General features: G+C 47.7%; 1 protein-coding gene across 6 annotated transcripts in view; it reads left to right on the top strand.

The window, feature by feature from the left end:
• DLGAP2 (DLG associated protein 2) overlaps positions 1–27,157 on the top strand; it is an 868,686-nt gene that overhangs the window by 176,763 nt on the left and 664,766 nt on the right. For 4 of the 6 annotated variants that reach the window (XM_074384214.1, XM_074384213.1, XM_003940709.4 and 1 more), the window contains one exon: positions 6,216–27,151. In XM_074384214.1, the coding sequence (XP_074240315.1) occupies positions 26,890–27,151 (262 nt within the window). In that variant the 5' untranslated portion in view covers positions 6,216–26,889. The remainder of the gene's footprint in view (positions 1–6,215; positions 27,152–27,157) is intronic. The other 2 variants (XM_074384215.1, XM_074384216.1) reach the window with 1 other exon arrangement.

The raw sequence follows: 27,157 nt of genomic DNA, 5'->3' as shown, positions 1-27,157 counted from the left end.
GCAAGGTGGGAAGGCAGCGCCTGAGCCAGGAAGCAGGTGCTCACCAGACACCCACCTCCCAAAGCCATGCACCTGTGTCGAGCTGCTGTGTCCACACCGGCCTGTCTCAGTGCCTGGGGTGGCCTCTGTCCAGGCCCGCTTCCTGTTTGGTAACCAACTGCTGCCAGGGCCGTGACCTCCTGCTGGGGTGAAGCCTGGCATGGCTCATCTCAGGAAGGCAGTCATTGGCCAGGGTGGGACTTTGCAGTCGTTGTGACGCTCATCCTCAGGGCACGCTTCCGGAGCCCACAAGGCATCTGCTTTCCTCTCGCCCATTTCTCTAGTCACAGAGACGAGGTTAGGGTGCCAAGTTGGGATGTCGTGTGCCAGGAAGGGGTCTGGGGAAGCTGCAGGGATGGACGTGGATTCTCAAGTGCCTGCTTTTGGGACTCCGTGTGCTTCCAGCCCCTGCAGCTGGAGGCTGGGGTCCTCACTCAGATGCCCCTGTGGGACCCTCTGATCCTGCATTCTCAGCTCTACGCGGGCCCCCCATCGGCCTGTTATCTCACAAAGCTGTCACCCTCCGTGCTCGCCGAGTTCGTTTTTCCAGTGCTTGTGTTTTTGCCTTGGTCACTCTCCTGTGTAAAATCAGGTTTCGGCTGCAGCTTTGAAGGCTGTAATGGAGTGGAGCTCTCTGTTCTCTGGAGGCTGAGCCCTGCACAACACAGAGTGTTTCTTGAACCAGCAGCACCGACACTCGTAAACTCCAGTCACACTGCATCATTCTGCTCAAAAACCTCCTCGATGGCCCTGAACACTTTGTCCGTAAAGGGCCTGAGGGTCCCATGCGTGTGGCTTGAGCTATGTCTCCGAGGTGCCTCCCAAACTCTGGCTACACAAACCCTTCCCTGCTCCTGGTGTTCATTTTGGTCATGCCTCAGAGGTGGTGGTCTTGCTGGCATGTAATTACTGTTACTTCTCCTCCCTTGCAGCGAATGAGCGGCATGTGAGGAATAGTTGGAAACCACATGATACCTTGTTCCCAGCAGGATTTCCCCCAGTCCAGCGCCCGTGGATGGCTCATGCCCCATCCCGTGTTTATGAAGCTACGGGTAACCTGGGAGGGGGCGCTGGTGTTGAGTCCATCCCCAGGAGGTGGCTGCAGCCCGGAAGGAGGGTTCGTGGAAAGAAATGCCCAGGGAAGTGAACAGCAGGATGGCAGGAGCTAAGATACCAACTAACGGACGGGAAAATGAAGTCGAGAGGATTTTCCTGGAAGTAGAACAAAGACACAGGAAACAGAAAACAAGTGAGACGTGAAAAGAAAATAGGCTCCTTTGGTCCGACAGTGGAATACCAGAAGTTCCAGGAGAAGAGAACAGAGAAGAAATATTGTGAATTTCCCAAAGTGGAAGGATATGAGATTTTATTGTCAAAACTGTATGTATACATAGTTTAAAAAGAGAAGTAGGTGTAAGTTGGGTATAGTGGCTCATGTCCTAAGTCCCAGCACTTTAGGAGGCTGAGGCAGGAGGATCACTTGAGGCCAGGAGTTTGAGACCAGCCTGGGCAACCTAGCAAGACCCCATCTCTTTACATTTATTTTTTCAATTAGCTGGGCATGGTGGTGTGTGCCTGCAGTCACAGCTACTCTGGAGGCAGATGTGGGAGGACTGCTTGAACTGAGCCCAGGAGGTTGAGACTGCAGTGAGCTAGGATCATACCATTGCTCTCCAGCCTGGGCAACAGCGCAAGGCCCGGTATCAAACAGCAAGTAGGTCCAAAGGCCTAAACAGCAGTGCAGTCATCCACTGCACAAATCCATCTATTTCTATATTATCTGAATTTCTCCCAAAGAAAGTGAACATGTGAATCTCTTTATTAATAAAAGTAAAGTGTTTATCTCCTAAGAAGCAAAGGAAGTGTGGAAACAGATCTGGGTTTCTAGAGGACGGCCCCTTGAATGTGCGGGCAGAGCTGGGGGTGCTCCAGAGAGGAGCGGAACGCTAAATCATCACAGCGGGGCGTGCGTTTCCGGGGCTCAGGAAATGCCGGTGGGTGTTCAGGGGAGAGCAATATGGAAGCATATGTTGAAGAAAGTTGCACAGGACGGTTTGGACCAGAATTTGGAACTGTTTGACCGGTGGAGAGGGAGAGCTAGCAGAAACAGCCTCAATGACTGACAGCCCGTGGCGATGACAGTGCGTGGCAGTGACAGCAAGTGGTGACAGCACATGACCATGATGACAGCACATGGTGGTGACAACATGTGGCAATGATGACTGTACATGGTGACAACACGTGGCGATGACAGCCTATGGTGGTGACAGTAAGTGGCAGTGGACAGCCTCTCCTTAGGCGCAGCACGCTACAGCACGTGGTGGTAACAGCACATGACAATGATGACAGCACACGGTGGTGACAACACATGGCAATGACAGCATGTGGTGGTGACAACACGTGGCAATGATGACAGCGTGTGGTGGTGACAGCCCATGGTGATGACAGCATGTGGCAATGACAGCCTATGGTGGTGACAGCAAGTGGCAGTGGACAGCATGTGGCAGTGAGCACGTGGCAATGATGACAGTACATGGTGACAACACGTGGCGATGACAGCCTATGGTGGTGACAGCAAGTGGCAGTGGACAGCCTCTCCTTAGGCGCAGCACGCCACAGCACGTGGTGGTGACAGCACATGACAATGATGACAGCACATGGTGACAACACGTGGCAATGATGACAGGTTTTGGTCATTGTCAGCACATGACAATGATGACAGCACATGGTGACAGCCCATGGTGATGACAGCATGTGGCAATGACAGCCCATGGCCACGGAGGACGGCATGCTCTCCTGCCCACATCCCTGGCTGCACGTTTCACCAGATGTTATGGCTGAATTACGTCTCCCAAAAGTGTGTGATGGAGCCCAGCTCTCTGGACACGACCACATTTGGAAACAGAGTGTTGGGGGAAGCTGAGCTGCCGCATTTCTGTTTTAAGTCGCCTGGTTCATGGTGCTCGTCACCAGCCACAGGAGACCGATGCGTTCCACTGGAGCACTTCCGCAGCTCAGACGCCACACAGTCAGTGATCCTGTGTTCCCCTGGGGGATGGAGCCTCACAGAAGGAGTCAGGGAGGGTGAGGAAGATGCGTGGCTGGGCCTGGGCCTCTGGATGCAGGGGACAGATGTGGTCCAGGCCCTGAGCAGGGAGAGGGGATGCTGATGGGGCGTTTGGATCCTGGCTGGGGTCAAGTTTCTTCATGTGAAAATCGGTTGAGTGTGTGACATCCGCAATGTGTGATGAGGCCACCGGCACTGTGAGCGTGTGGTGTGTGGACAGTGCAACCTGGCACCCGACTTTCAGGTTTTAACTGATTTTCATTATTTAAAATTATATTGCTGGCTGGGCTCAGTGGCTCACACCTGTAATCCCAGCGCTTTGAGAGGCAGAGGCCGGTGGATCGTTTGAAGTCAGGAGTTCGAGACCAGCCTAGCCAACATGGTGAAACCTGTTTCTACTAAAAATATAAAAATTACCCAGTGTGGTGTCTGGCACCTGTAATCCCAGCTACTTGGGAGGCTGAAGCAGAAGAATCACTTGAACTCGGGAGGCAGAGGTTGCAGTGAGCTGAGATTGTGCCATTGTACTCCAACCTGGGCAACAGAGCAAGACTCTGTCTTAAAAACAAAAATTCCATCATGCGCATCCCCTGACTTGAGGGTGCCCCCTCTCCACACCCTCTGATTCTGCTTTACTCGGACGAGGAGGGCCTCGCTCGGGCTGGTGCTACAGAGGGGTTAGAAGTCAGTGTTTCAGGAATGCGTGTCAGTGCTGACCACTGGGCCAGTGTGGACAGACGCCTCAGGGTGAGCGCTGAGGATATTTTGTAACCCTGGCCCCCTGGCAGGCAGAGCTCACGCCTCCCCATCTTTCTCAGCTGCTAAATGCTGTCATAGAACAGGCAGGTTGTATGGAATTGAACTTTTAAAAATGCCTTTGAGCAAGAAGTATAATTTCATTGTCCTCTGAGGCCCTCTGTAAATCCTTCAGGGAGGAAGAAATAACCCCATTATGTTCCTGCCTTCCCGCCCCCTTCAGCCAGAGCCCGTCGGGGGAGCAGCCGGTGCTCAGCCTTGCAGAGGCCGCAGCTGGTCTGGATTTAATTCGCGGTCCTGCCCGTGGCTGTCACGTGGAGGGCGTTGTCAGCGTTAGATAGAAGCACCGTTTTCAAATGCAGACTGTCTGCCTTTAGGGAACTCAAAAGCAGATTCCACCCTGCTCCGCTTATGGTTTGTCTCGGATCCTCCCCAAAAAAAGAGCCGCCTGGTGGGTTCAGAGAAAGCTCTGTGGGAGCCACAGAGTCGGGTGTTGTGTTTGTGGGATCACCTGCCGGGTTCCGCTGTGGACCTGCGTGGGTCTCACCCGTGAACAGCCTCTCCTTAGGCGCAGCACGCCACAGCAGCAGCTCATGATTTCAGCCAGGAGGAGGCTGTGCAGGGAGAGATCCCTGAAGTGGCGTTTGCAGCTGCCTAGGTCAGCGTTTTCCCTCTGGCCGTGGATGGGGAGCCGGCACAGAACAGTACTGTGTGGGCACCTGAATTGAAGACAGGACGTGGCAGGGCGTCCCTGTGGACACATGTCTCCGATCTCCACTTGGGGTGTGGAGGGGCGGCCTTTTGGACTTAGTGGGCCACTGAATGCCTCCCGAGGGGGCAGGTTCCGAGGCCTGGCCTTGATCCCTGAGGCTCTTTGGAAAGTACTGGAAAAGGCAAGTGAGTGGCTGTGGCCGTGGAATGAGACAGAGGCAGATTTGCACGGAGCTCTTGAAGGCGCCCAACCCCAGGACTTCAGGTGTGTGTGTGTGTGCTTGCGTTGCTGGGCGTGGGGGCTGGGAGCTAATGAGGGAAGCAGAGTGTCAGGAATGACCCACAGCTTCAGACCCACTGATGAAAAACACTGACAGCCTCCACTGGCGTGGGGCGGGCACCTGACTGGTGGCTGTCACAAGGGTTAGCACCTCGGCGCCCCAGCGGCCTCACTGGGCTTTATTCTCTGCTTCAGCTACAGTCAGCTCTGGGTAAATGAGAAGCATGTTTCTGAGTTTTGAGTTCCACATTTTGTACAGTATTTGCTAGGAACTAAAACTGATTATTGTTTTATTTTATTTTCTGTCTCTGTTAATTTGCACGGAGTTGAAAATGGGTAATTCTGTCTTGTTTGGGAGTGATTCTATTTGAGAGAGAACTGTTCTTTTTTCAACACAGAATTGTCAGGGGGATGGAGGAGAAGGGGTTGGTTTTTCTAGACAGTCTCTTGTGCTTTCATCCATTGCAGTTATGAGAGCCTGCTGCATACTCAGCCAGACTGTAAGTCGATCGAGGGCAGACATTAAGACTGGTGCTTCTTTACGATACTATCTGTCCGCCCTCTCCCCTGAGTAACTTGCCCTGGGACAGGGAACAAGCACAGGCTTGTGTAGATAGCTGTCTTCACGGAGGGCTGAGGAACGGCTGCAGCTTCATCATGTGGAGTATTTAGGATGAAAGTTCAGCTTTTCCTCTAATTGGATTTAGAAAGATAATCATACATTTCCCATGGACGTCTCTGGCTGCACGTTACTGAAGTCTGTGCTTTGCAATTTGCTTTATGTTGCTGAATCTTGGGAAAGCCATTCTCTGTTATTTTCACCCCTCCTTCACTTCCCAAATAAGATACTTTCTTGACCTTTCACTACTGAAGTATGAATGTAAATACAGCCCTTACTTTCACATTTTCTTTTGTGACTCACCCTTGATGGAAGCATGCAGGCTCAGATTCTAGAAGACTCAACATAATGTTCCAGCAGCCCTCCATTTCCAGGCTCTAATTGCGCCGAATATTTTAAAAGCCATCACAAAAATTGGTGGACCCATTTGCCTTATTGTAGGAGTCCCCTGAGTGCAGCTTTCAGGATCCCCAGAGGGCCCATTAGGAGCATACATTAAACTAGCCTGCATTAACATTCCAGCAGCAGCATCTGTGATCATCACACTCACCTGATTACCCTTTTCAATGAAAAATATGTGTCATCAGAATTTCCCCGTACTGTTTAATTTGTTAGGCCTTTCTGGACACGCTGACTTCCTGCAACATTGAATGACCTTATTAGAAAAAACACTCTCAACAGTTAATGAGATGCCTTTCTCTATCTGAGTGATAACCAAGTGTATTTTATTTGTTTTAAAACAGGTTTTGCCTGGCATTCTGCAGAAGCATTGCTGTATCTTACCAGACAGGAATACAGGTAAATACATTTCATTCTTCTGATTTAATATTATAGGTTTCATATCAGTGGCAAAACTGAGAAATGTGATTATTACCTGATTTAGACATTTTGTACGTTTTTATTTTGTGAGTTGTTTTTAGTGCAAGATTGCATATTAACTAACTGTAAGATGTGAAAATAGGATATTTAGTTCTGTAGTGAGTTATGAGCTGAGCCCAGAGATCTGTTTTTATTTGAGAGTGAAAATCAATTTATTAATAGATGATTGTTGTCTTGGATTTTTAAGGGAAACTGGTTGTCTTATAAAGTTGAATTTGTTGGTTTCAAATTTGTTTCTTTTGCAGTTATACTTATTTATTAAGGAAAAAACACCGTTATTATTGGCTAGAGTGAAACGTATTTGGAGTCTATTTGCAGTTAAGGCCTTTCTTTGTGATCAGGGTAGGAAGTGTCTAGATGCTATGTTCTTAAACCCTTTAAGGTCTCCATGAATAAAACATGACCTGAGTATTCTGAAGTGGGATATGCATCCCTTGTAATTTCTCATGGCAGGACAGGCGTGTGTGGCTGGTGGTTGTGAGAAAGTGTTTTGCATGACTTTTAGGGAAACATGACAGAGAAAAAGAAGGTCTAAAAACAACTTTGTTATCATACAATTAAGGGGAGAAAAGATCACTCGGGGCCTATTATCCTGTGGATATGGATCTGCATTTTCGTTACTCTCCTGCAAGATTTCTGATTTAAGTTATTTTTATTAGAGAAATTGCAAGTGCTGAGGAAAGTATAGAGGTGCCTCTTTCATGTGAGGGGCTCTGTTACAGTTTATTCATTTCTAAAAGCAGTCATGTGCTGTCAAATGTGTATTTGTGTTCCAGGATATTTTTGTTGGGTATGAAACAGAGGTTTGCTGCCATTTTCTTACTTGTTTTCAAGCTATAACAAGTTAATAACAAAGATGCTTCTATAGTAACTAGAAGAATTTAATTTGTTGGGATTTACTGTTGACTCACCACTAAGAATGGTATCTCAGTAGCCAACGTCTGTACTATACATTTCAGAGTAGAATACCAGGTCGTTTGAGAAAACTATAATCTTTATTTTTCCCTTGGGAGCAGGGATGGATGACGTTACTCATGGTACTGATGGAACTGTTCCTGTTTTCTTTTACCCAGTCAAGTGTGTCTCAGCTATGAGTTTGAGCACATTCACTGCTTCCACAGAAGCCCGTTGAGTGTGTCAGATAGTTTTGAGCGTCTTTTAATTTTCTGAAAGTCTTGGTTATGAGTGAAAATATATGAAAAAGTCGCATGTGTAAAAACAAAGGTTTTTGCAGCAATTTGTCCGTCAACATCGGCGTCATAGAATTTCTAGGAAGAAATTAATTTTCCAGATTTAGGTGAATCATTTCTCTGATTCTGAGAAACATCAGGAATAATGGTAAAATAAGTTAAAAGCTAACTACTATACTGTGGGTATTAAGTATGGGAATGAATTTTTCATTTTTTTAAAATAATTTGTTCTGTAAATGGTTTTAAGTTAATTTGGATAACATTGCCAACTGGAAACATTTTATTTGCTTTTCATGAGACTCTAAGTAATCCATCTGTGGAAACAAGAGAGCTGCCTTCCACTGGGGCCTCAATGTGGAGGGTATCAGCTGGGCAATTTCCTCAAAACTGTTTTTATGTTACAGAATGTTTCACTGCTGTGACAGCTGTGAAAGACCCTGGGCTTTGACATTCGCTGTGGATAAGGAAAGGAATGTCTTCTCCATTCAGAATGGAAAGTTTGGGAGAATTCTAGTTTCTATTACATAATGTGCTCTGGTATGCCCAAAGCTGCTTCATTATTTAGGAGATCTTGTTTGGAAATGTCTTCGGATCTCAACATGGCGGAGGTTCTCACTGATTGCTTTTGCATTTCAGTGGCATCTAAAGGTCCTCCTGAGGGTGACTGTAATTTTCTTGTATCTTAATGGTTTTGGGAAGAGTTTTCACAATTTCTCATTAAGGAGATTGACTTTGCAGTGGGTACCAAGTTTCCATGGTGGAGATGAAAAGAGTCTGCAGAGGAAGGGTGGGCATGGCTGCCTGGCAGTGGGAATGTGGCAAATGCCACTGAACCGGACCTCAGGCGTCATTGTCACGGCGGAGTCTGTGCTGTGGGTGCTTGACCACAACAGAAAGAAGATTAACCTTGGGATGAATCATCACATGTTTCTTGTTTGGTTTTTACTTATTTTAGAAATGCTTTATACTCCATTAACTTTATACATCCCACGCTTCTGAATTAAACATGGCCATTTGTGAAAGATAAATATACTATCATTTTCTCTTGCTGTTTTGATTACTTGTGATGATTTTATAGCCAGTGACATGAAGCGTCAAAGTAAATTCCATTGATGACTTTTCCATACGGTCTTGGCTGTTTGTTCTGAGCACATGTGTTTATTGGTGGAGGAGAATGTGACCAAAGAGACCGTCCTTCTCATGAAGGCACACACATGAATGCATGTGTAGCTTTTGAGCCTTTTAAAAAAACACAAAACACATTTATATCTGTCTTTACCTCTAAGCATTCTTCCCTTTTCCTGCTTCGGTGACCCCTGACTGGCCTTTCATAGGCCTTTGGTTTGCAACCTGCCTGGAGTGAGTTTTGAAGCTGAAATCCACAAGAAGGTGGAACAACTGGGTGAAGAACGGTCATCATGGGAATGGCGATGTCGCGAGCATCTGGGATTTTCGTAGCTGCCTCTGGCCTGAATCCAGCACCATCTTTTACTAGGATTGGCGTCCTTGGGGCGTTCCCTCCTTAGCACCCTTTTCGGGTTAGCAGTCTATAAAAAGGACCGCCAAGCACAGCAGGTCTTGGGCACAGCATCCTGAACCTGTCATCACATTTCGGCTGAAGGCAGGCTCTCTTGCCACTGGATTCAGGCTGCTGAGTTTCTGGTAGAACTCAAGGACTTCGTGCAGTTAAAATAGTCCAAGATGCCTGCCCATTCCTGGACGGAGTTGGAAACCTTATTTGAGCAGTGACTTCTTCACAAACATCCTTTTATAATGATTTTCTGTTTTCTGGGTGAAAGGGAACCTGTCTAAAGTTTTGTAGGCAGGTTTTCCTCTTAGCAACAGAGATGTTTTATGGTTGCTTTAGTATTTCCGACCCTTTAACTGGAGGGCTGGGAACTTTGGCTCCATGGTGAAGATATTGCATGGCCTAAGTGCTGCGTTTTCCTCTGGGGACTCTCTGTTTCATAGGATGCGTGTATAATGTGACTTAGAAGAGTTGTGCATTTTCTTCCGGAGACTCTGTGTTTCATAGGATGCGTGCATAATGCGTGTTGGAATAGAGCAGTGCGTATTCCTCCAGGGACTCTGCGTTTCGTGGGATGCGTGTATAAGTGTGTTGGAAGAGTGTTTTCCTCCCAGGACTCTGTGTTTCATAGATGCATGTATAAGCATGTTGGAAGAATGGTGTGCGTAAGAGTGGTGCATTTTCTTCCGGGGACTCTGTTTCATAGCATGCATGCATAAGTGTGTCATAGGATGCATGTATAAGTGTGTTGGAAGAGCCGTGCATCTGCGTTTCATAGAATATGTGTATAACGTGGGTTAGAAGAGCAGTGCGGTTTCCTCTGGGGACTCTGTGTCTCGTAGGACGCGTGTATAAAGTGTGTTGGAAGAGCAGTGCATCTGCGTTTCATAGGATGTGTGTAGAATGTGTGCTGGAAGCGTGCTGGAGAACACAGCAGAGGCAACCTTCCATCGAATCCACATTTCCCTGGCAGTGAGATCTAAGCAGGGAAAATACTGGGAGCTGTTTAGTTCCTAGAAGATCTGACTCCTTTACCTTGATTATCAATGATGCTCACTTCAGAATTGCCATGACATTTGGGAAAATTGGGTTACACAGCCGCGAGCGTTATAAATTCTTTTCTTTAGGCTGCACAGTTGCCTGGGGTTCTGACTTTGGACTTAGCTGCCTCACGCAGCCTCTGTCCTGCGTTCATCAGGAGAGAGCGTCTTCTGCTGCCAAGAATAATTAGAAGTTTCAAGAATGAATTGATTTTGCAATATGGCAGCAGTAATTACCTGTGCAAACTTTGATAATAACAACTGAATAATGAAACCTCAAATAGATAAAGCACGCAGGAGTACCATGTTTGATTTTTGAGATACATTATGTTTCTAATTGACAGTGAATGCAAAATGACTGTGAAACATATTATATATAAAAGTTGGGTGGAAAGATTTCACATGCTTCCCCTGTGTTTGTGGGCCTGATGGTTGCTTATCTGCAAGTACATCATGGAAACTACTGACTGCAGCGGGGTTCCTGCAGGGACGTGCTGGGTCAGCATTTATCAGCTGCCTTTCCTATGCTGGGAGAGAGGGAGGGTAGGGAGGCCCTGTTCCAGTGTTCGCCAATTCCTGTGGTCCGGTTTCAAGTGCTGCTGTGAAGTTCCTGGACTGGAGTTGGGAGGAGTTCTCAGCAGCCGCCAGCTGTCTCCAGCTGAGTGGAGCCGGCTCCCCACACCGAAGTGGGTGCTGGCCCTTGCTGTGGTCCCTGCACTCAGTAGCTGCAGCTGCTGCGTGCTCTCTGCAGGGTGACAAGTTTTCTAGTTATGTGTTGGCAAAAGGAAATCTTGGATTGAAAGGTAACCTTTGTAACAGAGTGTTTCATTTTTCGAAATCTACATAAGTTGAGCAAATATTTTTTGTGATTTATATTTGGATGCTGAGTACATGTGTATTACAAGGTAGGATTTTAGAAGCCTACAGGGTGGCAGACCTAACTGTACTTTATTAACGTTTCAGCGCATAGAACTGTTGATACAGCGTCACCGCCAGAGCAGTTTGCAGGTTTAGTTCAAAACGGCAGAGGGACACCACTGTTGAAACGTTAGAAAAGGTTCTGTTTGGTAATTGTGATTCGCCTAGATTCCTTTCGAGCTAAAGGTTTTAAAGAGCTTTTAATTCCATGATGGACAAATACAGGAAAATCAGTGGACACATTTGCCCTTTCTGCTACAAGCCTGTCTGAAAGGACAAGGGTTGACGCTGCTGGCGGTGAGGATTGGCGCGAGGGTGTGTGCATGTAAATGAGACTTGTTAACTTCAGACCTCCCTTGCATTGAGGCTTGACTTCATTAATTCACATCTCCCTTGCATAAGATTCCCAAAGCTATGGACACAGTGACATTGTTACGTTGTGTTACGTTTGAGTTCTTACACTAATCATGGATGTTACCTGCCTCTATAGAGTGCTTTCCAATCTCTAAGGTGCTTTCGCCTTCATCTTGACTAGTCCTGTAACCATTGTGAGATAGAAAATGTGTCTCCATTTTGCAGAAGATAGAATAGATACAGAGGCACCTGTGACTTCCTTGTCCCATAGCTCCCAAATATTTTGCCGTGCTCAGATACGGGTTTCCACTGAGTCAGTGTGTGATACCCTTTGAGGTCCTCCTTGCATAAGTACTGAATTATTCACATGTGACTTTCTGGTCAGACATGATACAGAACAGCACGGTATGGACTGGGAACCTGAATGCTGGAGCCGAAGGGAGAGGAGGCTGGAACCGTGGGACTGAGCAGGAACCCCGGGACTGAGCAGTGCAGGCAGGTCAGACAGGTTTGCTGCTGAACGAGGCGGGAAGCCTCCACATGTGGATTTGTGCTTACCTGTTTTCAGGAAGTCAGGGAGAGGTATTTACACATACAAGATTAAAGATGAGATCTCGTTTCTTTGAAAGACCAAATATGTCAAGTAAACTTCTTTTTACTCAGATACCAAAATTATTTATAATGTTCTCTTTCCAAAAAGAACTGGGGTTGTACAAATAGAATTCCATATGATGTGATTCACGCAGTAAGAACAGTGAAAGCAAAGCCAGGGCTGAGCTGGAGGAAGGAAGGGCAGGCAGCTGCCCGCAACCTCCTCTCACGACGGTCTCTAAGGACCCCATACCCCCTTTCAGCGAGCTGGGGCCTGTTTTCCTGCATCGTCTGTCCCTCCTCATCAACCAAAGAGAAAAAAAGCCACATTCCTCACATGCTTAAAAGGGCTTTCTTTATTTCATAATCTGGAAATGCTTTTATTGGAAAATTGGTTGTGCGATTTCATTCCTGCCAGAGCAAGGGGCATGCATGGATCAATAGTATTAGGACGACAGGTCTTTTATTTCATGGGGCCTGCTTCTAGCATAGATGCTCTCTTCGTGTTGAGTGGAAGAACGTGACCCCGTGCAGGAAATGCAACCCCTGAATGAAGACAGGGTCAGCCCCATTCCTTCTGGGCCAGGCACTTCTGTGCAGAGCGGAAATTGCACGGTTGTAGATGGCGGCTCTGTTAACCCCAGAGCAGGTTAATCCATGTATTTACCTAGGTTTGTGGTTTATGCAGTTAAACGTGGAGACATAAGGAAATTTTATAGCTCAAGGCTGCGTGTTCTGTGGGTGCTTCTGTGCCAAGAGGGTTCGTGACTGAACCTCGGGTCTGATCCACCTGTTTTAGTGAAATACCAGTGTAAATCCTGGGACCTTTCTGTGTGGTGCAGATCTGTGGGGCTGGAAGTGGACCTACAGTTTCCTTTTGGGAGATTTTTGGTGTTGTCTGAGGGGTCATGCTTGGGGGTGTCAGGAGGGTGGGTCTCTGTCACATTTCCTGGTTCTTCACACCTCGCAACCTGTAACTGCATGTAACTGTCAGCCCAGGGCACACTGCCACAGGGTCTTGTGAGAGCGTCTGTGCCATGCTCTTAGAGGAGGGTTCTTTGGGCAAGGCCTCCCATTGGGAGACTCTGAAATCTCTTCCTAAATTGAGAGAGTGCTCTGTGGGCCGATCGCTGGGTCGTCTTGAAGATGTCCTCTGCGCCTCGCCACGCATTTTCGTTGATGATGCTTTGGTGCCGTGGCGTCGCCCTCACTCGGGAGCAGGGAATGTCTATGAAACCATCACTGGAATGAGAATGTTGTCGAGAGTCTTGGTGGCACCTGCCACAGCCCCTGCCCGCTGCCTGGAAATTCCCAGGACTGGTCGTGCGTTTGCCTTAGCTTTTGGGAAATGCAACAAATGTGTGGTCATTTGTTAAATCTTCACGTCTGTCCATCTCTCTGTCCTTCCGTCAGTTCACCCATCCGTCCATCTGTCCGTCCCAGGGCATGGTTTCCGTGTGTGTTAACCACGGGCCCTCTTCATTGTAGGTGTTCCCCAGTCTCTTTCTCTCCACTCCAAGTTTTCCACCTACGTATTTGTAAGTTACCTTAAATTCTTTCCAGTGTATGACAAGGTCATGTGCTGTCGCACATACGTGAAATTGATGACAGAACCAAAGGTTGACATCAATGCTGCTGTTGCTCGTGAAACGCAGCCCAGGCTTCTCCAGTGCCAAAGCAAAGGGGCACCCAAGTAACCCACTTGTTTTGACTCCAAGGCAAAAGGCTGATGTGTTGGGAAGTGGAAGTGAAAATGCTAATCGAACAGCCAGGATCTTGCATCTCGGTTTGGGAATTGGGTCTGAAAGCCCGGAGTTGAGACCAAGGTGATCCTGGTACTGGTGCCTAGGTGGGCATGCTCAGGGCTCAGCCTCCTGTGGGGACAGCCTGGGTTGCAGACTTCCTTGGGACCAGAATGGCCTCTTCTCTAGCGTTTGTCGCTTCCTAGGAATAGAGGAAGTTGTGAGAGGCAGGAAGCTCGTGGAGTCAGTGCTTCTTCATAGCTTGTCCTGCTTCAGAGTAAAACGTCAGTGAAGCACATGTCTGTACATTTTCAGGAGTGAAGGGCCGGAGATAGTAAAGTGATTTTTAAAATTTGTGGAATGTTGCAAAAGTGGTACTTAAATGAAATTTCATGGCACCGAATACATAAAATAAAAAGGAAGAGAACACTAAACCCAATTATCTAAGCTTTCACATTAGCAAACTAAAAAAAGTACAAATTATATCCAAAGTAAGCAGAAGAAATCAATGAAATTGAAAAATAGAAAAACAACAGAGAAAATTAACAAACTGAAAAGCTAATTCTTTGAAAATATCAGTAAAAATTAATAAACCCTTAGTGAGGCTAACCAAGAAAGAAGGAGAGAAGACTCAAATTACTAATATTAGAAATAAAAGACGGGCCACAACAACTAATCACATGGACATTAAAATGATAATAAAGGAATATTATGGAAAACACTGTCCTCACAAATTTGATAGCTATTTCTTTTTTTTTTTTTTTTTTTTTTTTAAAGAAGAGGAAGAAAGAGAAAGAGAAAGAGGGAGAGAGGATGGGGGTATTGCTTTATTGCCCAGGCTAGAATGCAGTCTAAATATGGGTATGCCTATAATTGTCTTTAATAATGGAGACATGAAAGAAAATGTGGGAAGAGAATAACAAACAAGGAGCCAACCAAGATTTCATTTAAACTTCTAAATTGATATGATGTGGTACTGATAAGAGTGTATATTTTGTGTATTTAAAGTGGAGAGTTCTATAAATGTTAATTACATTTACTTGTTCCAGATCTAAGTTCAGGACCTGAATATCGTTGTTAATTTTCTGTCTCATTGATCTGTCTAATATTAATGTTGAAGTCTCCCACTATTATTATGTGGGAGTCTAAGTCTCTTTATAAGTCCTATATGTCTAGGTATTCCTGTATTGGGTGCGCATATATTTAGGATCTTTAGCTCTTCTTGTTGTTGCATTGATCCTTTTATCATTATATAATGTCCTTCTTTGCTTCTTTTGATCTTTGTTGCTTAATTGTAACTTCTGCTTTTTATTTATTTATTTTAGCTGTTTGGTTGGTAAATCTTTCTCCATCCCTTGTTTAGAGTCTTTGTGTATCCTTGAATGTGAGATGGATCTGGATGCAGCATACTGATGGGTTTTGGTTTTTTATTCAAATTGCCTGTCTTTGGATTGGGGGATTTAGTCAATTTAAATTTAGAATTAATAATAATATATGTGAGTTTAATACTGTCTTTAGCTGGCTATTTTGTCCATTAGTTGATGTAAATTCTTCATTATATTGATGCTCTTTTTGATAATTTTTTTAGAAAGGCTGATACTGTTTGTTCCTTTCTATGTGTAGTGGTTCTTTCAGAAGCTCTTGCAAAGCAGGCCTGGTGGTGATGAAATCTCTGAGTGCTTGCTTATTCACAAAAAACTTTATTTTTCCTTCACATGTGAAGCTTAGCTTGGCTGGATGTGAAATTCTGGGTTGAAAATTCTTTTCTTTAAGGATGTTGAATATTGGCCCCCACTCTCTTCTGGCTTGCAGGGTTTCTGCTGAGAGATCTGCTGTAAGTCTGATAGGCTTCCCTTTGTGGGTAACCTGACCTTTCTCTCTGGCTGCCCTTAGTATTTTCTCCTTCATTTCAACCCTGGTGAATCTGACGATTATGTGCCTTGGAGTTGCTCTTCTTGAGGAATATCTCTGTGGTGTTCTCTGTATTACCTGGAGTTGAATATTATCCTGCCTTACTAGGCTGGGAAAATTTTCCTGAATAATGTCCTGAAGCGTATTTTCCAGCTTGGATTCATTCTCTTCGTCACATTCAGGTACACCTATCAAGCGTAGATTAGGTCTTTTCACATAGTCCCATATTTCTTGGAGACTTTGCTCGTTCCTTTTTATCCTTTTTTCTCTCGTCTTGTCTTCTTGTTTTATTTCATTGAGTTGATCTTCAACCTCTGATATCCTTTCTTCTGCTTGATCAATTCGGCTGTTAAAACTTGTACATACTTCACGTAGTTCTCGTATTGTGTTTTTCAGCTCCATCAATTCACTTATTTTCCTCTCTAAATTTTGTATTCTTGTTGACATTTCGTCAAACCTTTTTTCAAAGTTCTTAGTTTCTTTAGATTGTGTTATAACAAGTTCTTTTAATTCAGAGAAGTTTCTTATTATCCACGTTTTGAAGCCTGCTTCTGTAATTGGAACCCACTCGATCTCCATCAAGCCTTGTTTCGTTGCTGATGAGGAACTGGGATCCCCTGCTGAGGGAGAGGCGTTCTGATCTTGGGTACTCTCAGCCTTTTTTGGCTGTTTGCTTCCCTTCATTGTAGATTTATCCATCTGTGGTCTTTATAATTACCGTCTTTGTAATTGGGTTTCTGAGTGGACGTCCAACTTACTGATTCTCAGCGCCGAAATCTGAGCAACCCACTGCGCCGACCAAATCAGCGGCGTTAAGATTGATGGTGCTTTTCCGACTCTGCACCGAGAACCGACGCTCCGAGGCGCCGGCAAAACCGCCTCGCCGGTCACAAGAGTCGCGCTGGCGACCCGTGGGGCTCCTCCGCTGGGAATCTCCTGGTGCGTGAGCAACAAGAATTCATGTGAAGGTGTGGCGTCCTCTCCTTCTTTGCGCTTTCAGTGGGAGCTACAATCCCGAGCTGCTAGTGATCAGCCATCTTGGATCTCTCTCCCCAGTAAAGTGATTTTTAAGTCACCCATTTTGCCTATTTTCCAACAACGTTTGGACATCAGCTTCACTCTTTCCTTTCCTTTGCTCTTTTCTTGTCTTTCCTTTTCCCCTGACCCTACCCGACCTTACCCTACCTTTGCTCTCACCCAGGCTGGACTGCAGTGGCGCAATCTCAGCTCCCTGCAGCTTCCACTTCTCAGGTGCAAGCAACCCTCCCACCTCAGCTCCTCGAGCCCCCGAGGCTCCAGGTGTGTGCCACCACACCTGGCTAAGTTTTGAACTTTTTATAGAGACGAAGTCTCCCTATATTGTGTAGGCTGCTGTCAAGCTCCTGGGCTCAAGCAGCCCTCCTGCCTTGGCCTCCCACAGTGCTGGAATTATAGGTGTGAGGCATTGCACCCAGACTGATTCTCTTTTGTTATTGTATTCAGAGTACTGTTTTATGGGCTGTTATTGTTGTTACTGGACAATGTCTGCAGAGTTTTATTTTTATTTATTTACTTTTTACTGAGACAGTCTTGCTCTGTCACCAGGCTGGAGTTCAGTGACGTGATCTTGGCTCTCTACAACCTCTGCCTTTGGGTTGAAGCAGTTCTCCTGCCTCAGCCTCCTGAGTAGCTGGGACTACAAGTGCATACCACCATACCCAGCTAATTTTTGTATTTTTACTAAGGGATGGGGTTTCACCATGTTGGCCAGGAGTGTCTCGATTTCCTGACCTCGTAGTCCACCGCAGTGGCCTCCCAAAGTGCTGGGATTATTATAGGCGTGAGCCATTGTGTCCAGCCTCCAGAGTATTCTTTTGTGAGGTCAAGTTGATCAAAATGAATAAATACAAGTTGAATGACAATGAGACTATACCCTGACTTTCTGAGACATCTGGCGATTGATTTGAAGGGCACAGAGACAGATTCTTTGGTGAGTTGCATGCCTAGAGCCATGGACGACGTGTGCAGCTGAAGAGGAGATACTCGACATTGCCATTTGGGAGCTACAGATGTGACATCTAAGTGAATGTACTTAAGTTTTGTGCCATCCCAGGATCTGGGGTCTCAACCTCCTCTGATTTCCAAAGGCATTCTTTCTGGTCTGTGTGGGTCTGTGTGCAGGGCACTGGGAGCATGGACGTGTGTGTTTGTGCCTGTGCTTACTGGAAATTCAGAATATTTTAGATTTAAGCCTCCTGTTTTAAAATATGCCTCTCTCATTTGGTTGCAGCCAGTCAGAGTCCCTTAAAATGGTGAGTGTTGGTAACTTGTTTTTAAGCCATTCATAGAATTGGGGTTTACCAGTCATCTGACAACCTGTGTCACTCTAAGGGATTTTATAACAATCCACATTTAGTTCCTGACTGTTTTCTGATTATGTAGAGTGGGTGCAGTATGATTCCTCATAAAAGACGGTGAGACAGGCATGGCCATGTCTCTGCCACACCGTGCCTGCCTCGATCCTGAACAGGTTTACCTGGTACTCACTGTGATCTTCTGTGTCGCTGTCTTTGTCAAAAAAGACTGTGATGATACCTAGTAGATAAAGTAGCAGTTGCTATAGATTTGTTTTCAGGAAGACAATTGTGTTAACCCAAACTGTTATTTAACTTACTTTCTTAACTGAGAAAATGTTACTCTACCCTTTTCTTTTCTTGTATAGGTTTTTAGACCTAGAGGCATGTAGACATATAGGTATGGGATAAGACAAACTAGCTTGAATTGAAGACGGACTGATAGAGTTGTGAGTTGTTGGAAATATCAAAGCATATTATTTTTAAAAACATTAAAATCTGAAGACTGAGCTTTCAATGCTGTAGTTTTTTTTTTTTTTTAAACATGATCTGACTGTGTTGCCCAGGCTGGAGTGCAGTGGTGTGATCAGAGTTCACTGCAGCCTCAGACTCCTGGGCTCAAGTGAGCCTCCTACTGTGGCCTCTGAAATGCATGTGTTACAGCCATCCACTGCTGCATCCAGCCTGAAGCGTTACTCTATGTTGAAGGTTAAGAGTACTTCACATCTAAAAATGCATTATTATTTGACCCGAAATGAAAGGATTTGACATCACAATAGAAACTGGGTTAATGTATCAGCAAGGAATTGTACACATGGTATGGTAGGAATGGTGGGAAGGAATACAGCTGTCCTGTCTAAGGCGCCCCGTCAGTGCTAGGGTACTTAGTCAGAGCTGCCGACGTCTGCCCTACGGACGAGGAGGATGCTTGTGCTTTCTGATGTGTCTTGATCTTTCTTCTCTGCCTAAGGTACCAGGTTCTGGGCAGTGTGAGTGGGGAACGGAAGCTGGGGGCAGTTTGCGAGCCCCCCTCCCCGCTGATGAGCTCCCAGGAAATGGGCAGTGCTCACTTGCTGCCCCCATCCACCTGTTTAGCATCAGGTTGCCCCTGAGAACTGACTGCAGTGCTCGCAGCGGGGCTGAGAACAGGAGAGGCCGCCAGGGCAGGGTGGGCCCTGGTGTTCCCAGGATCTGTCAGGTGCTGCGGGGCGGTCACCCTGCTGAGAAGCAGCAAGTCCCTGGAGGAAACCGCACCAGGGAAGGTGCTCAGAAAGAGCAGAGCCCGGGTGAGGTGTGAGCTGCTGGGCGGTGCCTGCTGCCACCTGCCTCTCCTTCCTCGTCAGCACACAGAAGGCTTCGTCATGTGGCTGTGCTCTCCGTGGTGTCTGGAATATTTTCTTTCCTTTCCTCACTACTGAAATCTTCCCCTTTACTAAGAAGTGTCTTTAAAATGGGAGTGTCTTTGAAACCTGGGTGGAAGTTTTAATAACTCCCTTCCACCCCATGTCTATAACCAGCACTAGGGTCCCCAGTAGCAGCACCCCCACTTGGTGATTCGCTGGGAGCACTCCCAGGACTCATACCTAGCAGGACGACTGTGCGTTGCTGCAGAGAAATAATATGGAACACGGTCAGCAGAGGGAGAGGGTGGAGGAGGGAGGTCCAGGGTACAGGCAGACACTTCCAGAGCCATTCCCACAGAGTCCCAGGAGGGGCTCGGCTCCTCCAGCATCAGGCTGTGACCATGCATATCATCCAACAGGAAGCTTATGAGAGACGTGGTACGCAGGGGGTACTGGGGTCTGGCACCCCTGCCTGGCACTTATGCAAATTCCAGGCTCCCAGCAAGACAGCAGGTGTGTGGCATAAACCTCATGTTGGCACAGTTTAGGCACAGGAAGCCCCTGTTATCGGGGAATAGCCCCCAAATTGACATTTCCAGGTGCCAGCCAGGGACTGACCTTGGAAGCTTCCCTTCCTAAGGAGCACAGTCTCAGCCTACTTTGTGAGTCCTGTGTGCATAATAACAATAAGCAAATATAAAAATAATTTGGCAGGCACAGTGGCTCATGTCTATAATCCCAGCAGTTTGGGAGGCAAAGGCAAGTGGATTGCTTGAGCTCAGGAGTTTGAGACCAGCCTGGGCAACATGGTGAGTCCCCATCTCTACTAAGAACAATTAGCCAGGTATGGTGGCGCACGCCAGTAGTCCTAGCTGCTCAGGAGGCTGAGGTAGGAGATCACTTGAGCCCAGGAGGCAGAGGCAGCAGTGAGCCATGATCGTGCCTGGGTAATCTGCCCAGCCTGGGTGGCAGAGCAGCACCCTGTTTAAATATATGTATGTATATATAGATATAGATATATGTACACATATAATAAAAATAAATGCATAAATAATTGTAAAAATAATTTTCAGGATGCACTGTGCCAGGAAAACCCAGTGAGCAGATGAGGGCCCGACTCACTCCGTGTTTGCTTCATGCTGAGCACTTGGCAGGCTGAGCCGAATGCTGGTCCTCACCTACTTCACATGTTCTCATAGGACTCCTGTGTGTGGATGCGTTTCTATGAGCATTTCTGTGGCCACGTGTCCACATCTTCACATGTTCTCACAGGACTCCTGTGTGTGGACGCGTTTCTATGAGCATTTCTGTGGCCGCGTGTCCACATCTTCACATGTTCTCACAGGACTCCTGTGTGTGGACGCGTTTCAATGAGCATTTCTGTGGCCGCGTGTCCACATCTTCACGTGTTCTCACAGGACTCCTGTGTGTGGACGCGTTTCTATGAGCATTTCTGTGGCCGCGTGTCCACATCTTCACGTGTTCTCACAGGACTCGTGTGTGTGGACGCATTTATATGAGCATTTCTGTGGCCGCGTGTCCACATCTTCACGTGTTCTCACAGGACTCGTGTGTGTGGATGCGTTTCTATGAGCATTTCTGTGGCCGCGTGTCCACATCTTCACGTGTTCTCACAGGACTCGTGTGTGTGGATGCGTTTCTATGAGCATTTCTGTGGCCGCATGTCCACATCTTCACGTGTTCTCACAGGACTCCTGTGTGTGGATGCGTTTCTATGAGCATTTCTGTGGCCGCGTGTCCACATCTTCACGTGTTCCCACAGGACTCCTGTGTGTGGACGCGTTTCTATGAGCATTTCTGTGGCCGCGTGTCCACATCTTCACGTGTTCCCACAGGACTCCTGTGTGTGGACGCGTTTCTATGAGCATTTCTGTGGCCGCGTGTCCACATCTTCACGTGTTCTCACAGGACTCGTGTGTGTGGACGCATTTATATGAGCATTTCTGTGGCCGCGTGTCCACATCTTCACGTGTTCTCACAGGACTCCTGTGTGTGGACGCGTTTCTATGAGCATTTCTGTGGCCGCGTGTCCACATCTTCACGTGTTCTCACAGGACTCGTGTGTGTGGACGCATTTATATGAGCATTTCTGTGGCCGCGTGTCCACATCTTGCTGTCTCAGGATTCCTGTTGCTCTGTTCTTATATCCCGGAATGGGAAGAGGTCTACCTTTACTGGCATTTCCCATAGCCAGCCTGTGGGATTGTTCTGATCCCACGTCCCTTCTACCTGGAAGACCCTGGGACTTCTCCCCCAGCAGCGCAGCTGTTGCAGATGCTGTTCTGTGTGCCCGTCACGGCTACTGCTGCCCGCCGTCCTCCACCCAGGGGGCTCTGCTGTTCAGAGCGGGCAGGCTTCCCACTGCCAGTCCTGTCAGGGCACCTCACACTCAGCCAGTGGCCCGGCACCTGGCTCTTCTGGCCTTGGTCTTGGCTGCCCGAGGGAGCCAGGCCAGGGTCCTCACCCACCGCTGGTCTCTGCTCTTCTCTGAGAAGGTGCATCTTCCAGTGGACAGTGAAGCCTTGGGCAGGAGAACTGTGCCGCTGCTTGCTGGGTGATGGGAGCCTAGTCTTATAGGTGGGAGCTGACTGTAGGCTGCATTTCTGAAACAGGAAACATCCGCGTGGGACACGGGAGTGTGGCAGGCTGGCTGGGCGCGGCACCGCTGGGCAGGTGCCGTGTGCACGGTTGGCACCAGGTTCCTGGGAGAAACGGGCTCCTTGCTTTCTGCTGCAAATGATGATCTGCCCTTGTTTTCAGAGGCGCGGAGAGCTCCTCTCGTTTTCGGTATTTTCATACGTATTTCCTTGGCAGCTGGCAGAGGCTGTGCCAGGGCTGTGAGCCAACTGGAATTCTTGTTTCTTCTCCAGCCCGTGAGCTTCATCTCTGTGCGTGCACCCTGCTCACTTTATTCTGAGAGAGAGAGGTACCTATCTCGGCAAAGGACAGTGGGTACCTCCTGATGGAAAAGCATCCCTGAAGCTGTTCAAGTCACTGAATTTCTTCTTTTGAGACTGAAGACAGTTTTAATATTTGCCCCCCAAAATCTAAAAGTAATTCCAGGAAGGCATTTTACTTAAAAAGAATGCTCTGTACTAAAGGGTAAAGGCTTTTAAAACTATGTTACTTACTTCAACTTTGATGAAAAGTATTGTTTGTTGGGTCTAAAATGAACTGAAGTATTTCCAGTCACCCCGTGAATATATGCTCTGTGATGGTTTTGTGGGTATATGCATTGTGTTCTGAGAAGCTCTGATTACTTGCAACCATAAACCATATTTAACAGAAATAGTTTTAGTATGTATTTTAATACCCTTCCTTTAAACAGCAGCATCAGATAATGACAGTGGGTGATTTTTCCAGCAAAGCTTTGCTTACTTAGCAGTGGCAGTTTCATTGCTAAACAGGTATTCAGGTGGCACATAAATCAAATTGGAGGGACTTGATTTATAGCTGCCGTTCTCTTAGGTATGGGTTGGGGTTAATATGCAGGCAACATAAGCACTGATGCACAAGTAATGAAAGAAAAGAAAATGTTTCTTGAGGGAAAATGAGGCCAGGAATTTTGGAATATGCAGGGAAGTGCCCGGGGCTGGGATTGCAAGCCCTGGGTTCTGAGGGATGCTCTGTTACCATGGAGCACATTACTGTGTATCACATGGGTGTGTGTGTGTATGTCTGTGTGTGTATGTGTGTGTGTGTGTCGGTGTGCGTGTGTGTGTCTTTGTGTGTGTGTGTCTGTATGTGTATGTCTGTGTGTGTATGTATGTGTGTGTGTCATATGTGTGTATCTGTGTGTGTGTATGTGTGTGTCTGTGTGTGTGTCTGTGTCTGTGTGTGTGTTGGTGTGCATGTGTGTCTGTGTGTGTGTGTGTGTGTCGGTGTGCATGTGTGTCTGTATGTCTGTGTGTGTGTGTATGTCTCTGTGTGTGTGTGTATGTCTGTGTGTGTCAGTGTGTGTGCGTATGTGTGTGTGTGTGTCTGTGTGTGTGTCTATGTGTGTCTGTGTGTGTGTTGGTGTGCATGTGTGTCTATGTGTGTGTGTCTGTGTGTGTGTCGGTGTGCATGTGTGTCTGTATGTCTGTGTGTGTGTATGTGTGTCTTGTATGTGTGTGTATGTATGTCTCTGTGTGTGTGTGTATGTCTGTATGTCTGTGTGTGTGTGTCTGTGTGTCTGTGTGTGTCTGTGTGTGTGTGTCTGTGTGTGTGTGTGTCTATGTGTGTGCGTGTCGGTGTGTGTGTGTATGTGTGTGGGTTTTGCTGCCATGTTAGAAGCTGTGGTGTAGCGAACCTGTGGTCGGTGTTCCCTGATGGGCAGCAAGTCACCATGGATGAGCTATGAGGTTGGAAACCACACCTTATCTGGGATGCGTCATGCTGCCTGTAATGAGAGGGCTGGTCTGTGTCAGTCTCAGTGGACAGGCTTTCTTCTTGTGCCACGTCCAGTGGGAGTGTCTTTCCGTAGGGACACGTGGAGGAAGACTCTGAGGGACCACTGCCGTGATGGAGTCGTGACACCCACCAGGCCGTGGGTGTGAGTGCTGATGCCACCCTGATCTCTCCATTTTAATTACCCTACCCAGGAGCTGCAGCTGTCCATGTGCTTACCTTGCATTCAGAATGAAAATGTTACAGTTCCTGAAGTTTACGTTACCAGTTAGGAGATTTGCTAAGAAGGGACAGGTGGTGACATTTGAATGTGTATCTTTCAGGGTGCGGAGTAGAATTTCCTGGGAATCAGGGTCACATTTTACCCGTGTAGAGTCCCCTCTGTACTTGGCGCATAGTGGACAGTCAGTGGAAGTGTTTCAGGTTGAACTGAAATGAACTTGTATCAGACATCAGGGGCCCGTTCCCGCAGAAAAAACGTAGGAGAAAAGCATAACTAATTAAGGGAAAATGTCTCAGAGACTGGCTTTTAAAATAATTAAACAATCAAAAGACTGCCAAAGGTCTAAAGTTTATTAGATGCTCTCCCACGTAATTGAGTGGCTGTGTGGCTGGCAGAAATGGCCTGTGAGTGATTTCAGGGTCAGTTCAAACAAAAATTATTTTCTGAAGAGAGGGATCCAGTTTAATGTTCTTAAGTGAAATCAATGATGCTGTTAACACTGCTCTGAATTCCGTAGCTGCTGGTGTGTGTCACGTGACAGCGTCCCTTGCATGCTGATGGCCACGGAAAGGAGATGGTAAACATGAGAATGTGCATGTTGGAGAGGCCTGCATGAAAAGGTGCCCCTGGTGTGCAGTTGATGGTATTGTCCCGTTTAGCGTTTCCACGTTGGACCAACACCAGCCATGTCCCTCACAGTCGCTGCTGGTTATGTCCTCAAGGAAGTGATGTGAGTTCAGCCAGTCCCAGGTCACTGCTCTGGGTGGTGTGGGCAGAAGACAGCGAGGTCATCTCTGTCCTCAGGCTCATGCTTTGTAGGTGAGAGGGCAGTGCCAACAGCAGGTCAGTAGCTTTGGGATGAGATCCTCTGGGAGCCCTGGGCTTGGACGTTGGGTGGGGGTGTGGGGAGGGATGGCAGGGTCGTGTTGTGTGGTTACTGTTACGGCGGGACTGTGATCCCAGTGAAGTTTAGTGCTGGCCTTGCTGAGGTACAGAATGAATTTACAGAGGCACGTTTCAGAAACTTCCGGAGGCTGGCACTGCATGCTTCTCCTGGTTATTCTTACAAATTCCAGACATTGTAAAGGTCAGCTTGCTATTCAAGGAGTTGATAATGATGTTGACAATGGCAAAGATACACTAGCCTGTGGGTGATGGCCACTTGGGTGCTTTGGGTATGTGTGTTTGATTTTAGAGAAGAGATCCTACTTTGTTACCCAAGCCGGTGTGCAGTGGCCTTCTGGGTCCCAGCGATCCTCTCATCTCAGTCTCCCAAGTAGCTGGGACTAGAGGTGCACACTACCTTGCTCAGCTAGTTTTTATTTTTATTTTTTAATTTTTTTGTAGAGGTGAAGTCTCCCTGTGTTGCCCAGGCTGATCTTGAACTCCAGAGCTTAAGGATCCTCCCAGCTCAGCCTGTTTCATAGACACAGATGAAATGTGAATGGTTGTCTCTGGGCTGAGGTTACCTCATGGAAGGATACTGCTCTGTGTGGAAGCTGGACAGAGCTGGCTTTGTGGTGGTCCAGGAATCCATGACTTGGGGTACCTCCTGGTGGGTGGGTGTGGGGAGAGGTGCATGAGCACACCTTGGATGGCCACATGGTGGGCGGAGTAACCCTGTGGGCTTTGCGTGTGTATTACGGCCCACCAGAGAAGTGGAAGCCGTCGAATGTACATGGGGGTGTGTGTGTGTATGTGTTTACACTAAATCGACCCCATGCTCATATATGTAAATTTCAACATGTACCTCTGCGTATAGAGGGAGATTTGTTATAAGGAGTTGGCTCACTTGGTTATGAGGCTGATGAATCTGAGACCTGCTTCGTGAGCTGAAGGTGCAGGAAGAGCCGACGTGCCCATTCTCACACGAAGGCAGGAAGAAACGTGGTGTTGCAGTCCAAAGGCAGGCAGCGGCATTGCGTAATACAATTTATTTCAATTAGTTAATGCAGGGTTTTCCTGCTCTGCTGAATGGGGTTGAGATCACAGGAGGGATGGATGCGCCGTGGAGAATGAACGCATCACGCTGCCGTCACGCAGTGAGTAACTCACTGGGCTCCGGGCTGCTGGGGGCACAGACTAGGTGTTAGCTGAGCTGTTCCTGTCGGGCTTGCTGACCTGGGACGGGCGGCTCTTTCTGAGCTGGCTGTTCCTGGGGACAGTAAGGACTCGCCTGTGGTCATGCTTTACAAAGCCGACCTCCTGAGCCCACGCCCACCACCCTCTCCGTGGGCTCTCATGCTCCTGACTGCTGACAGTCCAGAGCCCCGGGACTGTTTGGCCTGGCCCGGCCTAATCCTGCGGGCCGTGCTTTCCCGGCCTTCCTTCCGAGGTCACAGTGAGGGCTCTCCGTGTTGGCTGCCTCCTCTCACACCTCTTGCCCCACCAGTCCACCTGTGTGGCCCGGGCCCCGTGGCAGGCCCTGCGTCCGGGTCTGGGGTCCACTGCATTTCACTTTTGCATTCGTGGTGGTTATTTCTGTCTCTGTGTCTCACCAGACCTGAGTAAACAAATCCCAGGTACCCTGAAAAGAAGCAGAATCTGTACCTGTTGTTCTCCCAGCTCCCAGAGGGTCCAGTGGGCTCTGCTCCTACTGGAACAGCAGGTGCTGGAGGTTACCAGGTGGCATGGAGTGGTACAGGGACCTCCTCTCTGGAGCTGCCTGGGCGGCCGTGGCCGGGGCATGAGCTGAATGGGGTGTGCAGCAGCCGTGGGTGGCCGCAGAGGGGCTGGCAGCAGCTGAGCCACGTGGAGCTAAACTGAGTGAGCCAGGAGGATGGATGAGGGTGCTGGCAGCAGAGCTGGCCGCACCCACGGGAGCCGTCACACAGCGGAGCTGCCCTCCTCCGGCAAGGACGGCTCATTGTGTAATAATCCCGGTGGGGCTCACAGGCTGTGTGGCAGGAGCCGAGCACGGCTTGCAGGAGTCCAGGTGTTCCTGAGCAGGATTAAATGCCTCTGCGCTGTGGGGCTGGGGACAGCGTGGGGGGAAGCCGGGAAGAGCCCGGGCCAGAGGACCCCCCACCAAGGAAGAGAAAGAGCTCTGAGCCGGGGGCCGGAGGCCTGGAGGAGCCGATGTGGGAGAGATCCTCGTGGGAGGGCCCCAGTGGCCGCGATGGCAAAAGGCTTCGGAGCAAACTGATCGACTGTAATTACATGAAGGTGAAGCTGGTGATGATGTGTCAGATGGGGAGTGTTCAGGAAAACTACAAAGGTAAGA

Source organism: Saimiri boliviensis, chromosome 13 (assembly GCF_048565385.1).
Source record: "Saimiri boliviensis isolate mSaiBol1 chromosome 13, mSaiBol1.pri, whole genome shotgun sequence".
In the NCBI taxonomy this organism is placed as follows: Eukaryota; Metazoa; Chordata; class Mammalia; order Primates; family Cebidae; genus Saimiri; species Saimiri boliviensis.
This window is presented reverse-complemented; position numbering and strand designations above follow the sequence as displayed.